The 17445-nt window shown below is 47.8% G+C and overlaps 2 protein-coding genes across 4 annotated transcripts in view; one reads left to right on the plus strand and one right to left on the minus strand.

Moving 5' to 3' along the window:
- The first annotated feature begins 470 nt into the window (after positions 1 to 470).
- On the plus strand, positions 471 to 12799 carry UPK1A (uroplakin 1A). Of its 2 annotated transcripts, none has more exons than XM_083161998.1 (8): positions 471 to 517; positions 3719 to 3790; positions 7031 to 7231; positions 8207 to 8281; positions 9113 to 9220; positions 9429 to 9608; positions 10870 to 10953; positions 12180 to 12799. In XM_083161998.1, the coding sequence occupies exons 2-8, from the start codon at positions 3728 to 3730 to the stop codon at positions 12222 to 12224; spliced, it is 756 nt and encodes a 251-aa protein (XP_083018124.1). In that variant the 5' UTR covers positions 471 to 517; positions 3719 to 3727; the 3' UTR covers positions 12225 to 12799. The 2 variants fall into 2 exon arrangements, with proteins under 2 accessions (XP_083018124.1, XP_083018125.1); XM_083161999.1 differs by lacking the exon at positions 471 to 517 and adding an exon at positions 702 to 723.
- A 720-nt stretch (positions 12800 to 13519) lies between these two features.
- APLP1 (amyloid beta precursor like protein 1) overlaps positions 13520 to 17445 on the minus strand; it is a 53801-nt gene continuing 49875 nt past the window's right edge. For both annotated transcript variants that reach the window (XM_083161997.1, XM_083161996.1), the window contains 3 exons: positions 17227 to 17286; positions 16777 to 16920; positions 13520 to 15722 (listed from right to left, as the gene is read on the minus strand). In XM_083161997.1, the coding sequence (XP_083018123.1) occupies positions 15624 to 15722; positions 16777 to 16920; positions 17227 to 17286 (303 nt within the window). In that variant the 3' untranslated portion in view covers positions 13520 to 15623. The remainder of the gene's footprint in view (positions 15723 to 16776; positions 16921 to 17226; positions 17287 to 17445) is intronic.

Below are 17445 nucleotides of genomic sequence, written 5' to 3' on the forward strand. Positions count from 1 at the left end.
TCGCGGCCATTAACATTGCCCCCGACGTGACCGACGCGATGCCCACGATGTTGCCATAGGCTTCAATGTTAAAATATTTTTTAACATTGAAATCGGGAGCATCAAGATGAGATGGACTTGATTTTTCCGACACGACCACCCCGATGGAAATCGGTGTGGCCGTGCTAGGAAACAAGTACCACACAATATAAAGTGAGAGACACTTGTTTGTTTTGCCAGAAACCCGTTTTGCGACAGATCCTGCGTGTAAACACCGCTGTCCCCAGCACTTGGGTTATACCAGATTTATTTACCGTTCAGCATTCAGTCATTGTTACAGAGGTATTTGAGGCACCAGTGTCTCCTCCCTCCAAAACCTCCTACACCACATGAGAGAAGAGCCCCAAACTAACCCCACCCCAGACCCAGACTTCATCTCACACACACACTTGAGGCCCGGTCAGCCCAGCAGAGGCTATAAGTAGCAGTGATAGGGTGGGGCGGGGACATTACACCTGAGACAGGGCAGTGAGGACAGGTGAGTACAGGTGTGCTGGGGCAGGTGGTCTGGGGCAGGTGGTCTGCTCAGGGCTCCTGGGGGTTTCTCTGAATGTACTGCATACTGTTAATTGTATTGCAATGGAATTTGCTTTAAATGTTGTTATATTTAGGATTTGACAAATAATTCCAGCAAATGTAGAGGTTTTCTAAGCAGTGGCTATTGGCAATGGGATCTTGTATAAGGTGCACTTATTATTACTTTACCCTGCTGGAATATTTCATCAGCTTTAGAAATTAGAATGTTATTTGCTAATTGTTTGTATGTAGTGTTGTGGCCTTAATGAGTGGAACCGTAATCTAGATCAGTGGTACTCAAACTCGGTCCTCAGGACCCCCCACCGTTCATGTTTTCCAGGTCACCCGACAGGTGCGCCTATTACTGACACATTTTTAAAAGATCCACAGGTAGAGCTAATTATTTCACTTGTGATTCTGTGAGGAAACCTGGAAAACTTGCGCTGTGTGGGGTCCTGAGGACCGACTTTGAGAACCTGTCATATAGATAATTGTGATTACCATCCTTTTCTAATATGGTTGTATCGATCGTTTATCTCTCTGGAGCATTAAGAATAGAGATTTTAGTAAGATATCTGGAAAACCTGTCCTGGTAATGTGATCTGTAGATTTGAGGGAGATTTGATTCTGTGCAAGAAAGAAATCTGATCGCAATTTGTGGCTCTTTAGGTAATGAACTACAGATTCCAGCATGGCTATTGAGTCCAGTACAGAGATAGAGAACTTGTGGCTTTTTAGCGGTTGTTGAACTACAGATCCCAGCATGCACTTTAATTCCAGTGTAGATATAAACCATCTGACCTTTTGACTTTTTTGTTGAACTATATGTTCCAGCGTGACTTTTGGTTGGCTTTCACCATAGCTGCTTAGCTATGAAATCCGCTGATGGATGGATGGATGGATATATATATATATATATATGACAGACATGCTGGGAGTTTTAGTTCCACATCATCTGGAGAGACCGAAGTTGGTACTCTGCAGCTAAGGGGGTGATTTAACCCTTTACCTGCATAACGAGCTGGAACAAGTCACCTGCAGTCCTTGGGAAGAGGATGGCGTACCTGTACCTTTTCTATTCACATTTCACCAAGAGAGGGATCCAATCGGATCCCTCCCAGACTTAAGGGTCGATGTATCATACCTTATTACACAGGTTCTGACACTCTGTCCTCAGGACCCCACACAGTGCATGTTTTACAGGTCACCTAACAAGAATCACAGGTGAACTAATTAGTGATTTTTTAAAATGTGTCAGTGAGTAATGAGTGCACCTGTCAGGCGATCTGGAAAACGTGATCTGTGTGGGGACTGAGTTTGAGAACCCCTGCCTTAGTATGTATCCGCCAATCTGCTCCTGACAGTCATGTTACAGGCTGTGTTAGAGAAATGTTAGTAGGAGATTGGTTGGTAGTTTATCTCTCTCTACCTTATACCCCCCCCTTCCCCGTCGGCTTACTCTTCCAGCGTCTATCTTCAGGGTAGATGTATCAAACCTTCTAAGTAGAAGAGAAATTGCCTATGGCAACCAATCAAATTCTAGCGATGATACCTGGAAGCTGTTTTGTTGCTATAGGCAACTGCACCTGCCCCCTCCCTTTTTTTTTTTTTTTAATGGAAGGTTTGATAAATATACCCGCATCTTTATGTACTTATCAACATTGTTTTATTCCATGTGGAATCACATTACTTAGCACATTAGCTACGGGTGACTCGCACACAATCACAGCAGAGGCACTTTCTGAACTCCTTGTACAAGGAAAAACCCTGGGCAAGCAATCGGAGAGCTCCCAGCCTCAGGCATATCCAAGCGATGGCCCTACAGCTGTTGTGAAACTACAAGTCCCATCATGCCTTGCCACAGTTTTGTTATTAAGGAAAGCTAAAACTATGGAAAGGCATGCTGGGATGTGTAGTTTCACAACAGCTGGAGGGCCACAGTTTGGACATGCCTAGTCTAATGGCTGCAAGCGATAGGCTTATGCAGATGGCACCTTCCTTAATAAATACTACTGCTTAGTGCAGTTACCTGGGGGTAGGGGGGCGAGGACTGGGCAGCCTGTAGTGAGACAGAGTTGATCATAGGGCCACGGTGGTGGAGCGGGGCCACTTTCATTGAACTAAGGATTCAATTGGAGAAGAGCAGAGTCAACGAAAATTGTCGCCACCGATGGGCTCCTTCGTGGCACATTGGCCACTGATATATCCTAACCGCTATCCTGCAGCATATGAGCAATAGAAGAGGCGGCGCGTGACAGCAGAGGGGTGACAGCAGAGGGGTGACAGCAGAGGGGTGACAGCAGAGGGGTGACAGCAGAGGGGTGACAGCAGAGGGGTGACAGCAGAGGGGTGACAGCAGAGGGGTGACAGCAGAGGGGTGACAGCAGCAGAGGGGTGACAGCAGCAGAGGGGTGACAGCAGCAGAGGGGTGACAGCAGCAGAGGGGTGACAGCAGCAGAGGGGTGACAGCAGCAGAGGGGTGACAGCAGCAGAGGGGTGACAGCAGCAGAGGGGTGACAGCAGCAGAGGGGTGACAGCAGCAGAGAGGTGACAGCAGAGGGGTGACAGCAGAGGGGTGACAGCAGAGGGGTGACAGCAGAGGGGTGACAGCAGAGGGGTGACAGCAGAGGGGTGACAGCAGAGGGGTGACAGCAGAGGGGTGACAGCAGAGGGGTGACAGCAGAGGGGTGACAGCAGAGGGGTGACAGCAGAGGGGTGACAGCAGAGGGGTGACAGCAGAGGGGTGACAGCAGAGGGGTGACAGCAGAGGGGTGACAGCAGAGGGGTGACAGCAGAGGGGTGACAGCAGAGGGGTGACAGCAGAGGGGTGACTGCAGAGGGGTGACTGCAGAGGGGTGACTGCAGAGGGGTGACTGCAGAGGGGTGACTGCAGAGGGGTGACTGCAGAGGGGTGACTGCAGAGGGGTGACTGCAGAGGGGTGACAGCAGAGGGGTGACAGCAGAGGGGTGACTGCAGAGGGGTGACTGCAGAGGGGTGACTGCAGAGGGGTGACTGCAGAGGGGTGACTGCAGAGGGGTGACTGCAGAGGGGTGACTGCAGAGGGGTGACTGCAGAGGGGTGACTGCAGAGGGGTGACAGCAGAGGGGTTGCGCTGTTTTGTATGGTGTCCATTTAATCCAGCATGACTTCTGTCTGTTGCAGATCACAGAGATGGCGGAGAAGGGGTCTGCGGGTCTGGTGGCAGTCATCGTGTTTGGAAATGTCATCATCATGGTGAGTACAGGGTTCCAACCTTTGGGGGCTGGGGGTAGCAAGATTGCCAAAATATAGCACCCAATAGGCCACTATATACTGTATACAACCACGTATAATCTGAACCGTCATATAAGTGATGCTGAACCCCCCAATACCTGTCACTGGCTGAACCCCCCAATACCTGTTATTTGGGGTACTTGTGGGCACCTCTACCTTCTAGAACAGGGATGGGGGACCTTTAGGCTCTCCAGCAGTTGTTGAACTATGCATCCCAGCATGCCGTGCAATAGTCTTAGCTTGGCCAACTGTAGCAGGGCATGCTGGGAGGTGTAGTTCAACAGCTGGAGGGCCAAAGGTTCCCTATTCCAGTTCTAGAAGCAAGAAGGGGAACATCAGAGTTTAATGTTGGCTCTGTCTGTGCTGGAAACGCTCAATAATCCGTTACTATGTACTCTAGACCCCATATTAATAGACACGGGTGTGGTATACACAGGCAGCGTGTCGGCATGGACTGAATGTCGACCTTCCCTGTTTGGGGCCCTTGCACTGCCTGGGGCAGCATCTCAAATAACTATCGATACTTAAACTCAGGATGATGGTTGTTCAAATTTATGGTTGTCAGGCCAATAATTCACATCTGGGGTGAAGCTCTCTACTGTGGTGCATCTAGCACAGTGTTGTCTGCATATAAGTGCTGAAATAAAGACCACACTGTGCTGGAAGCACCACTGCAGAGCACCCCCCCCCCCTCCCTCCCTTGAAGAGGAAAAAAAAGTATTTTTAATAGTGGATCTCCTTTAACCATTACAAATATTCTGGAAATCTTTTTTTTTTTTTTTCAATAGTCCCAGGGGTTTTATTTTAGGGGTACTGGTCTGAGGTTTGCAATGTTCTAGGGATCTCTAAATTAATCTGCAAAAAAATTAGGCATTCTGCAAAACCTCATTGTGGGGATGTTGTCCCCCCAATTTTCATATTGCAGCCACTGGCATTAAATCAAGTGAAAGGAAAGACTAAAAAGGCCAGATGGTAACGGTAATACTGGTCTATACTGGTCAGATGGTAACGGTAATACTGGTCTATACTGGTCAGATGGTAACGGTAATACTGGTCTATACTGGTCCAACCTGTGACGCGGTCTTCTCAGTGACCTCTGCGCCTTCTGGTCAGAGAATTTGCAATACCTCCCTTAGCATCTGATCTGCGCTTTCAGGGTCACAGAAGTTCCGGGCGAGAAACCGGTTAGTCCTGTATGCTGTATGTTTATGCATGGTCATTATAGGTCTGTGTGATGGTGACCCTTGTACTTCGGGACTCCCTGGCTGAGATCTAGGAATGGATGTCCTTAAATCATAATAATACTGTATTTTACCCTCCAGGTCCTTGGCAGCAGTAGTCCCCCATCATTGAAGGGTCCTAGCGTCCTTGGTAGCAGTAGTCCCCCATCATTGCAGGGTCCCAGCATCCTTGGCAGCAGTAGTCCCCATCATTGCAGGGTCCTAGCGTCCTTGGCAGCAGTAGTCCCCCATCATTGCAGGGTCCTAGCGTCCTTGGTAGCAGTAGTCCCCCATCATTGCAGGGTCCCAGCATCCTTGGCAGCAGTAGTCCCCCATCATTGCAGGGTCCCGGCGTCCTAGGTAGCAGTAGTCCCCATCATTGCCAAGTTCCAGCGTCCTTTGTAGCAGTAGTCCCCATCATTGCAGAGTCCCTGTGTCCTTGGCAGCAGTATTCCCCCATCATTACAGGGTCCCAGCATCCTTGGTAGCAGTAGTCCCCATCATTGCAGGGTCCCAGCGTCCTTGGTAGCAATAGTCCCCATCATTGCAGGGTCCCAGCGTCCTTGGTAGCAGTAGTCCCCATCATTGCAGGGTCCCAGCGTCCTAGGTAGCAGTAGTCCCCATCATTGCAGGGTCCCAGCGTCCTTGGTAGCAGTAGTCCCCATCATTGCAGGGTCCCAGCGTCCTAGGTAGCAGTAGTCCCCCATCATTGCCAAGTTCCAGCGTCCTTGGCAGCAGTAGTCCCCATCATTGCAGGGTCCCAGCGTCCTTGGCAGCAGTAGTCCCCCATCATTGCAGGGTACCAGCGTCCTTGGTAGCAGTATTCCCCATCATTGCAGGGTCCCAGCGTCCTTGGCAGCAGTAGTCCCCCATCATTGCAGGGTACCAGCGTCCTTGGTAGCAGTATTCCCCATCATTGCAGGGTCCCAGCGTCCTTGGCAGCAGTAGTCCCCCATCATTACAGGGTCCTAGCGTCCTTGGTAGCAGTAGTCCCCATCATTGCAGGGTCCCAGCGTCCTTGGTAGCAGTAGTCCCCCATCATTGCAGGGTACCAGCGTCCTTGGTAGCAGTAGTCCCCATCATTGCAGGGTCCCAGCGTCCTAGGTAGCAGTAGTCCCCATCATTGCCAAGTTCCAGCGTCCTTGGTAGCAGTAGTCCCCATCATTGCAGGGTCCCAGCGTCCTTGGCAGCAGTAGTCCCCCATCATTGCAGGGTACCAGCGTCCTTGGTAGCAGTATTCCCCATCATTGCAGGGTCTTAGCGTCCTTCAGGACTGAGCGGCTTCTGCTGCCTCCGCCAGCTGCTGGTTTTCATAGACCTCCACCCTTGGATGCTGTGAGGCCCACTCATTTTCATATAGCTGAGGAACAAAACAGGTTTTGCTTAAATTACAACATACACGGATATACTGTAGATTGTTTGTGTGCTTTAAGTTTTCCTAATTCCTTTTCACAAGCCCCAGGTACAGGTTTCCGGTATGTGGCTCTACAGGTCAGTCCGGACTCTGTGTGGAACTGGTCTGATGGGAGCGGTGGAACAGGAATGCTATTAAAGAAGTGGTACTTTTGGCATGGGGCGCATTCTAGGTTTTCGCCACCACCTTGAGGCCATTTTTTGTCATATATGCTGTATGTCGAGGGAAAATTTTCTTTACTTACGGTCTGGTCTGAATAGGCCAATCGGTCAATGATCTTCTGGGGGAAGGGTGGAATAAGGGGGGTGGGTGGGGATCTATTCAGTCTTCTAAAGAGCAGAAATGGAGCAGTTGGTCAAAGCTTCTAGCGACCAAAATGATAAATCGAAGCCTAGTGTATTACTATGGACAATTTCTCCACCTGACCACTTGAGAAGGTTTGGTAGATACCACCACCATAGTGCCAGTAGAGGTGGCCTGAGCTGCGGTGCATACAGTACAACTATAATCGTTACCCTTTCGGTAGTTTAACACCAATATTAATGTATGATCTGTCTTTTATTACAGTTGTGCGGTTTGGCGCTGTTTGCCGAAACCATTTGGGCCACCACAGACCCTTACTACGTTTACCCTGTTTTGGGGGTGACTGGAAAAGACGATGTGTTTGCTGGAGGCTGGATTGGTATATTCTGCGGCTTCTCGTTCTTCCTTGTGGCGGTTCTGGGCATTATGGCTGCGATAAAGGGCAGTCGCATGATGCTTATGACGGTAAGTTTTCTTTTTGATGGTTTGGTGGCAGGGAAGGTGTTATAAACATTCCCGCTGGACAGCATTCCATGTGCCTGTCACTAGAACCCAAAGCAGTAGGTATATTCTAGTTTGACGCCTTCCACGGTGTTGGCTTTTTGTTGACTGTTGGATACATCAAGATCACACGTTAGAAGAATGTTGCTCCACTCATCCAACCCTTCTCCTCAGCAAGTTATGGAAACATGTTGCATATAGACCTGGCTTGCCTAACCTCCCGGAATTGCAGGGAGGCTGCCAAAATCAGGTCCCCTCCCGGCCCCCGGAAAGGTCGGCAATCCTCTACCAATAGCCAGGCAGCTCTCGCACCCCCCTTCCGTGCCGCACTAATTACCGGGTTTTAGCGGGTCCGCGGCAAGGGGCGGGACTAAAATGACGCAAATTGTGTCATTTTAGCCCTGCCCTCTACTCGCGGACCCGCAAATCCCGGCGTTTGCCTGGATTGGGGGCGGGGCTTTCAGTCATCAGCCCCGTCCTCCACCCCTCGACCTGGAGATCCAGCTGTCCTCACCGGGCGTCTCCCGGAGAGGCTATTTGAAAAGTCGGCAAGTATGATATAGGCCAACTGTGGCTTTCTAGCTGTCGTAGAACGTCAAGTCTTCTCATTATGTTCTGCCAAAGAAAGCCACAGAATCTTGCTTTCTCTATGGACAAAGTTGACTTCTTTAGAAAGAAATGAATCTCCGAAAAAAAAAAAAAAAACCAATATCAAGGAGCATTTAAAAGTGTTAGATTACAACCATAAGGCATTAAAAATGCATCAAAGTACAAATGGATAATTTACAGAATGTTTGTCCGATTATCGGTTGTTTTGGCCTCTTTCAAACTTCAGTTGCCCTCTGCACCTTTCCAAGTATAACATGTTTATTGCATTTATTTGCTGCACTTTATTTGATTGCGTTTGTGACGCTTGCTTTCTCTTTTTTTTCTCCCAAGTATCTGGTGTTGATGATGGTCGTCTATATTTTTGAATGTGCCTCCTGTATAACATCGTTCACGCACCGGGATTACGTAAGTTGCTGTGGATCGGATAGGATTTGGCCAGTGGATAAATACAAAATGTTGATATGTGAATTTACACGGGGTTCCAGTGAATTACCAAGGGTTGAGCTCTTGCTGGGTTGACCAGTGGTTCCTAATCTCTATCCCCAAGGTACCCTGACAATCCAGGTTTTAAGTAGATTCAGGTTTCAGCCCATATGGTAAAAATAGATTGACTGCAGTACTAATTAAGTCACCTGTGACCAAGCATGAATATGCTTAAAACCTGGACCATTAGGGTGGACTGAGTTTGGGAACGTCTGTGGTTGACGACTAATTCATATCTCTGATAGCTCTGCGGGGGAGGGGGCTTAGTGAGCGGGGGAGGGGGGCAGAAAATGGCTGCCTGCAGGGTGTGAGGTAACGGATCAATTTTTACAAAGAGAATCCCTTCTACAAACAAAAGGTTCATCCTATAATTAAGAGTTCCCAATAATTTGAACCCCGCATTAATCTGGTGCGCAGTGATGGCCTAGCGGACTCCCAACTTGGGCACTATTAAAGGAGAAGCTTGGAGAGTGACAACGTTCATAAGTTGTGCAAAGCAACCAATCGGCTGCACAATTTAAATGACAGAAGCTGGTTGGTGCCTTTGTCATCTTCTCTAACGCTTTCCACTGGGGGAGGGCTATCGAAGTTTGGAAAGAAATAAAGTTACTAACCAACCAGCATCTGTCCTATTACAAAGCTAATAGGTTGGTAGTTTACTTCTCTCCACTTTATCTCTCCGTGGAGTCGATAGGTGGTATGTTGGGGATTTGGGCACACTAGTTACTGGTCTCTATTTATTTTTCCCCACAGATGATAAACTCCAATGTAATAACACAGAAGATGCTGGAACTGTACACGAACACCAACACTAGCCAGGGGGCAGACATGACCACTTTCTGGAACAGAGTCATGATGGAGGTAGGTGCAGCAGGATGCCACCACCGTCGCTGTACCTGCGCCACTAAAGCCCAGCGGCTGATTTTCTCCCGGTTTCGGTTGCCACACGAGGCTGCCGAAAACGCTCCCCCCTCCCAAAACAAGAGGCGTGTTTTTTTATTTTATTTTTGTAGGTTGTGCAAAAACTCTAGAATACCAAAGTAAAACCCAAACTGTATTTCTTCCTCAGAAAGGGTGCTGTGGTGTAAGTGGACCCGCCGACTGGATTAACTATAACTCCTTTTTCCGCGGTTGGTTTAATGAGACCACTGCGCCATGGCCTCTTTACTGCTGCCAGAGGGACAACAACTTCCAGATCCTGAATTTGCAAGGCTGCATCGTCGGATACCCGGATTACATCTATACTCAGGTAAGGATTGTGGTCTAGCTTCATCTCTATGGAGGTTTGGGTACTCTTTACCTAGAAGGGCGCCCATCGCGGGCATCGCATGTACTAAAAAAATCGCATGCGATGCGACCGAGGCGATGACCGCGATTTCCCATAGGGAACAATGTTAAATGTCCCAATTGACCCGATTTCCCATAGGGAACAATGTTAAATGTCCCAATTGACCCGATTTTCCATAGGGAACAATGTTGAATGGCCCACAGAGGCCAAATAGGAACCCTGAAGTGTGAAATGGCCCCCCCAATTGTTAATGCCACCCCACGATCAATGTCAACCCGAAGCGTGGCGAGCGCAGCAGTACGCGTCCTACGACCTTTTCATACACCCACTATCCACGTCGGCGTGGAGTTGAGAATAGAAAGTGTGGCGAGCGCAGCGAGCCACCGAGCCCGAAGCGTGGCGAGCGGACGTGGACACCTTCACAGGTATATGCGTCCCCTCACGGGCTTCACAGCTGTCCGCGTCCCCTCGCGGGGCTCGCCACGCTTCAGGCTCGCTGCGCTCGCCACACTTTCTATTCTCAACTCCACGCTGACGTGGATAGTGGGGGTATGAAAAGGTTGTAGGACGCGTACCGCCACCCCTCGTGGGCTCGCCACGCTTCGGGTTGACTTTGATCGTGGGGTGGCGTTAACAATTGGGGGGGCCATTTCACACTTCAGGGTGCCTGCCTATTAGGCCTCTGTGGGCCATTTAACATTGTTCCCTATGGAAAATCGAGTCAATTGGGCCATTTAACATTGTTCCCTATGGAAAATCGGGTCATTTAACATTGTTCCCTATGGGAAATCGCGGTCATCGCGTCGGTCGCATCGCATGCGATTTTTTTGGTCGCATGCGATGCGACCGACGCAAATTTTTTTCCTTACGATGCCCACGATCAAAATCGTAGGTAAAGAGTACCGAGGTTTGTTATCAATAACAGCTGTGCCTACCTGTCTTCCTTTGGAACAGGTGTCCCAGCAGCCCCCCCCCCCCCCCCCAAGATGGTGGCCCTGTTGAAATGTATGATGTAATTTAGCTACAGAATTTCATGAATGATTAGGAATAAATGTACGAAGAGAAGGGATGCCCATATCCCAGCACTGCCGCCACTTCCCTGCCCACTGAGAACAGCCCAGCGGCATTTTTAATCGCCAAGGTTATTTGCATTCGGGGCAGATTTGAATCTGCCCCCCTAGAACGATCTGCTCAGTACTGATGGAAACCCTTTCTCTTGCAGGGATGCTTTGATTATATTGGCCACGCGATTGACAGCTACACGTGGGGCATCTCTTGGTTCGGATTTTCGATCCTCATGTGGACGGTAAGTTGGATGACAGAAATTCCTAGCTGTGACGTGTTCCGCCTGCATCTCCCAGGCCGCGGCAATCTGTGCTCCTCGCCATAAACCGGCCAGGGGCTCAGGGCCAGATCCTTTGTAGCGTAGTGCTATCATGACTCCCGTGTAGACCCATGGCGTACCAAGATGGCCCCCCGGCACTGTGGCATGGCCAATCTCTTAATGTCTTAATTTAAATATTTTAAATGTTATAAAAGTTGTATTTCTCATATGGGGGAGAATTATTAAAGTTCAGAGATAAACTGCCAACCAATCACTTTTTTTTCTAAAACATCCTGTAACATGCCATTTAGGAGCTAATTGGCTGGAACTTTATCTCGCTCCATTTATCGCTCTCCAATCTTCAATCCATCTACCTCCTCTACGCCTTTTTTTGTGAGCGACTCCTCCGGGGGAATCTGACTGTATTTGTTACCTGAATGTAAGCTGGATGGAGGCTGCTGGAGAGGGATCAGAAAGATCCCTCTCTGGCAAATATGCCCCAATTGGCACAAAGCGTTTTAAAAGATCTGAAGATGTTCTAAACCGACTGGGCCAAAATATATTTTCGGAGTTTAGTACATAGGGTTGAGGCCGATAATGGGGGCCGCAATCTACAATTACAATTCGCCTTTTACAGGTAAGGGTCTGTGAAATCTGCGTTAGGCTAACAGCGCATTGCAAAGAGCCATTAAATGATACAGAAAGTACTTTTACATAATCTAAAAAAGAAATTTTTTTTACTAAATAGGCCTCAATGTCTGCACAGCCATTGGCCGGAAGTTCGATGGCGGTGCTTATCTGCATGCTGGAACATGTAGTTTACACAGTGGCTGGTTGCAGTTCCTCCTCAGTTGATTTGAAAATATTAAATTGGTGCCAGAAGTGTTACTTTGTGCGTGCAGGTGTGCAAGAGAAAAGATTCGCTGACAAATTGGAGAGTGATAAACAGCCAGCCAATCAGCTCCTACCTGCCTTGTTACAGGCTGGGTTTGAAAGATAAACAACCAGCCAATCAGCTCCTACCTGTTATCACTCTCCACTTTATGAAGCGTGATACATCTAGCCCAGAGTACGGTTGCTGGGACTGTGACCATGCAGTCCAGAGATTTGCGTGTGCATTAGGATCCGTTACACTGAGCTGCTGTAATCTGTTATGTAACATCTGTATGGCATCTGGCAGTGAGCAACCTTCTACCTTCTCTCCGCAGATGCTGGTTATGTTTGCTACAATGTATCACTACTTCACCATATGAGGGGATGGATCCCAGCACCACAGCAGGATGCCATGGAGGATTACAACAGATTTGGGTCACTCAGCTCTCTTCAGACATTCGGGACGTCACCTGTTTGGAGCAGCGTTTTATCTCTTTCCCCCACTCCCCAGACAGGAACTTATAAGAAGGTGTTTAATCCCTGTGCTCGTTCATTTTTTATGTATTAAGAGACATAAGTCCGCATTCTATACATTGTACATAGCAAGTACCGCGAGTGGGTGGGCCCTCGTCATTCCACAGTTTATTTTTTGGTTTATATTCTATTACTTCGTAGTATTTTTTTTATACTTAATTTTTCTAATTTTTATTTTGTATAAATTTCCATTTTTTTTTTTTGTGTATAAATTGCTGAAATACCGGTAGTCATAATTGCCAACTGGGTTCCCCACCCATGTCCTGGTTGTAGTAATCTGATTTTGGAAACTGTCCTGGGGCTACTTTGCTTATTGATGCCCCTCTATACATTTTCCCGTCCCTCCGATTTTCTTTTTTGTACTATTGTTTTTTTGTCATGTTTCAATGTTTTATGTATGAAATAAATGGATGTACTGAAACTCCAGGTAAGAGGCTTCTATTGGCAGAGTGGATGAGTGCTACAACGTAGTCTTCATTTATGCTTCCCTATGTACAGACGTCTGTGGCCCTCACTAATAGGTGGAACCATATAAGGTTAAATGCATGAAAAGATACCAGCAAACCAATCACTAAAGTTGGGTAGATGCTAGAAGATCCGTGTAGCCATCAGCATCGAGTGGCCCCCACAAGGAGCAGACATAAACATAGGGCGCAGGCACTTGCCGATGATGGGGTGCCAGCCATTCTGCATTCGGCAATATGGTCCTCGCTGGTGGTGATTTCCGTTGGCCTTGCATGCATGGCCAAAGGAGGATGTCTCTGCAGAAGTGCACATTGTCGGCGAACTAGCCAGTATACACTATACCAGGGGTGATCCACCAACATTCCACGTTTCCCACCTGTGGATCTGTCCAATGTGTCTGTTGAATGCAGCACAGGTTTTAGAATTTGACAATTAGTAGTGTTGTTTGATGATCCATTTGCATATGCAGATGGGCGGGGGGGGGGGGGGGGGGATGTACGGAGGAGGAGTGTGGTATGTAGACAGAAATTGGTATATACCGCCCCTGTATTTGCACTGCTTACAGATCACATATGATAAGCAAGGATGTACACGGTGCGGTTCTCTGTACCCAATGGTGTTCCGTACACATGGAATATTTCCCTGACTGTCATTCTCAGCAACGCTTTGTTCTGGACATGGTTTAAGTTAATATTTATTGATGATGACAGTTTAAAATACAACATCATTTTATTATGATTCTATCCAGCAGTCAAGTCTTGTCTGCAAACGCAGTGCTCACCCGGACTACATAGCGTGTGACGTACAGGTGACACCCCCCCCCCCTGCACAGTGTTCCTTGGAAGTTGTAATTATAAAACGTTAACAAGTACGGTAATGGACATGCACTGTCATCTGATCACAGGCATCAGCTCTCCATGGCAAACCGCAGAAGCCGATGTCATCGGACATACAATAACACGGAACCGTGTATCACGTGCCCTGCGTTCCTGGGCATGATAAGACCAGGGTTAAGGTTTAAGTTTGCCCTTAAACTAAAAATACGCCTTGCACCGCAGCCTAGTAGGCGTGATAACAAGCCAACAAGCCCGGACCGTTAACGGGGGTTCGAAAACACAAGTTACGGAAAATTGCTCTGATTTCTCCGGCTGTGATCCCGGTCATTCTATTACACTGATGATAAATCCACATTGGGTTCTATGTACTAAGCTTTGAAGAGATATAAAGTACCAGCCAATCAGATCCTTTGTGTTACAGGCTGTTTAAAAAATGACAGTTAGGGGCCAGCAGTTTGTCTATCCAAGTCTTAGTACATAAAGCCCTCAATAATGTACTTTATCTCTCCCCAAAACTTAGTACATAGACTTAGACTCCTACAAACAAAGCGTTGTCTCCCCTTATGATCTTGGGGGGAAAGGGTATTCGGTTTCATTCTTTGGGGTGGGTGATTAAAAGAATTGACAAAATGGGGGTGGAAGCTTCTTGCGTCTGATCTAAAACACTTATGTACACACGTGTATATACAACAGACTCTCCTGTACACGTGGCTGTCCAGGGCCGGGACTAGTGCGGTCTGTGTATGATGAAGTGATGGGCGTGGCAGAAAAGATCAGGTGGGAAATAAGGTGCCACCGCTTCTGTAGGTGTGACGTGCCAGCCTCTTAATCTCTTCCTGGTACCCCTGGTCATTCTTACACAGTGGGCACTCCCTTTCTAAGACCCTCCCCCGCCTACTACCGTTCTTCCCAGCTGTGGCCCCTGAAAGGGCGGTGGGCCTTATACAGAAAAGTGGTTTGTGCACGGCCCCGATTTAGAATGTAGACATCTGGGGTGCTAGACCTATGTGTTGAATTAAAGCCCCCCTGCTCTGCAGCGATTGCGTCTCCTGATCAGTCATTAATGAACCGCATTCCAGGATTGCTAGCCGAGCCTAGAAAGATGGCTGCTCAGACGATGGGCGTACTTTAAACCTAAACTCACCTGACAGGCCATATTTAAGGATTGCTCTAACTCTGCGCCAGTAACGTCATTGGCCCAAGCCGGAACATAAAATAAAATAGTTGCGCAGAAAAGGCAACGCGGCCTGTCCAGGACGTTCGAGGAGCGGGATCTTTCCCCTTTGCTGCCTAAATATTGGAAGGGGTTAGGTGGGGGGTTACAGAACAGCTGTTGTTTCCTTTATTTTTTTTGGTGGGGCGGCAGGGGTAAGACTGGTGGACAGCGATGCCCACCAGCCGGAGCGGGTCGTTAATAAGAAATAAATTATAAAGCAGCACAGATTGATTGTGTGGGGTGTGGCGGAGCAAGGTTCATATTGAACCCATCTTTTTGCCGCAATGCATTGCTGGTTTATCCGCAGTATGAGAATACGGGGTTAGCGTGGGGGTGGGTGTTACATTATAGGGCGACTTCCAGTCGGGAGTTCTCTCGCTACAATAGGTTAATGCTGAACGGTCTCTTTTCCCTTCTAAGTCATAAATAATTTAAGTGCATTTCCAGGGGAGAGAGACTAAAACTTTAACCTGTTGTGTCCCATGTACGACCCCGCCCTATGGTATGTTAATGTTAAATCCTGATCCCGGTTGGGACTTGGTTCTTGTGTGTACCGCCGGGGAAGGAGGTGGGGGGAGCGAATTTTCGTTCTGGTCGTTCCCTTTTAGTAAATGTTTCCTGTATATTCGTATCCCCACCCCCAACCCATACTGTACCTTCCCCCAAAATTAAAGTCTCTCCCCTGTACCCAAAATAAAATGACCCGCCAACTCCCCCCAGACTGGCGCTCAGTTGTTTTCTTCCAGGTATCTGTAGGTTGGATTCTCGTAGCCCTGGTTCTGCATCTTGCTAAGGTGTTTGTCTTCGGGATTTCTGGAAGCCTCCACCTGCGGAAAGACGGGTTGACTGAGAATAAGGTATGAAAGTAGGGCCAAATGCAAGCACCTCGATCCCCTACCACCCAACTTACCATGATGACCTGTGCTACCTACCCTTTCCTCATGTCTACTAATGGTACAGACCTTAAAAGGGGTGGGGCTTTATTGGCATGTGACAATTGGAGGTGGGCCTAATTTATCACCGCTTTTGGAAATGTTGGGCCAAACTTTTTAATGCTGATGAAAATTCAGCCAACAGCATTAGTCAGCAGATGCATAGGCTTTATAATCCCCTATGAGAGAGACAAAAGCCCACAGAAAAGACTGTCAGGTGAACAACGATTCGATTGTGTTTTGTGCTCTGACCACTAGGTGGCGCTCGACAGCAGACATTCATCTGTTTTGAAGATAGTGGATACTTGCTATTAATCCACCGATGGTATGAACTTCACGCGTCAGTCTCCAGAGAATATTTATTACGTATATTCAATATAATATTTATTTACACATTAAAATTACGGAATGAATATATTATTTTAATTCAAAGCACTTCATTGTGGAATCTCATTGGTGGTACTGTAAGTGCTGTGCAGTGCAACCCTGTCTAATGTACTGTTCCTTGGAACAGAGAGCAAGGGTGTGCTGTAACTCACAGCAGCCAATCATGTGACAGCTTTCATTACTGTGACTACAGATTTCTTAGAGCTGATGTCCGATAACTTGCTATAAATGACAGCGCACACTGTACCATTGCGCCGTGCGGTTTGATAGTTCTCTATATTTCCTTCCATAGTCACTAGTCAGACGTTCTAGCTACCGTGAAATGGTAAATGCATATACCCACCAGCAGTGGCGTAACTAGATGCATGTGGGCCCCATAGCAAAAGATTGTAAGGGCCCCTATTCATCACATAATGCTGAAAAATGTAAATAGCACATGACACTTTGACAGGCAAAGTGGGCTCCTCTCAGCTCTGGGCCCCATAGCAGCTGCACCCCTTGCATCTATGGTAGTTACGCCCTTGCCCACCAGAGGGCCCTGATGGTAACCCAAGCGTCTCACCTCTATGATTCCATGACTGATGGTACCGTAAGGCTTGCGTCGGATGAGAAGGAGGCTGATAATTATCACCATGGCCACAGCAACTGCCACCACCAGCAAACCAATCAGAGCTCCGCGGTTAAACGTCACCAGGGTGTCCGGTTCCTGCGGGATAAATCCTTAATGCATTACTGCTAATATATAGCCTGGCAATGGTGGAATCACCGTAACCAGTGTCAGAAGTCTGTGACCGGAACTAAATACCCTTTTCCACTATAAGACAGAAATAATGAAAACAGAATAGTTGACCCAAGGCCATTTTTGCCCATGTGATGAGGGGCTATTCGTAACATTAACAAATACATGGATCCATCAGTGATGAGTGATTGGAGGTGGAAGATTTTTAACCCAAGCCTTACTTTACTATGGTAGAACATGGCGGGGATTAATAACCCATATGTGCGGACTCACCAGTTCATCACGCTGGATATCTTCCGACTGGTAGTGTACTTGTTTTACTGATCCGTTATCCTAAACACAAGAGGACATCCTCACGTTACCTTTCACATGCAAAAAAAATAACAATTCCAGATTTTGCCACCAGGTGGCGATGTCGCAGAACAAATCACTTGGAGTCCTAAAATTGCTAAGGCAACACTTAACTGATGAACTAACCACTTGCTTATACTT

Source organism: Crinia signifera, chromosome 19 (genome assembly GCF_055691185.1).
Source record: "Crinia signifera chromosome 19, ASM5569118v1, whole genome shotgun sequence".
Classification (NCBI taxonomy): Eukaryota; Metazoa; Chordata; class Amphibia; order Anura; family Myobatrachidae; genus Crinia; species Crinia signifera.

Coding starts and splice junctions, on each gene's coding strand:
- UPK1A (XM_083161998.1), top strand. CDS start 3,728: ATGGCGGAGAAGGGGTCTGCGGGTCTGGTGGCAGTCATCGTGTTTGGA. Junction 3,791..7,030: donor TTGGAAATGTCATCATCATG/GTGAGTACAGGG, acceptor CTTTTATTACAG/TTGTGCGGTTTGGCGCTGTT. Junction 9,221..9,428: donor GGAACAGAGTCATGATGGAG/GTAGGTGCAGCA, acceptor TTTCTTCCTCAG/AAAGGGTGCTGTGGTGTAAG.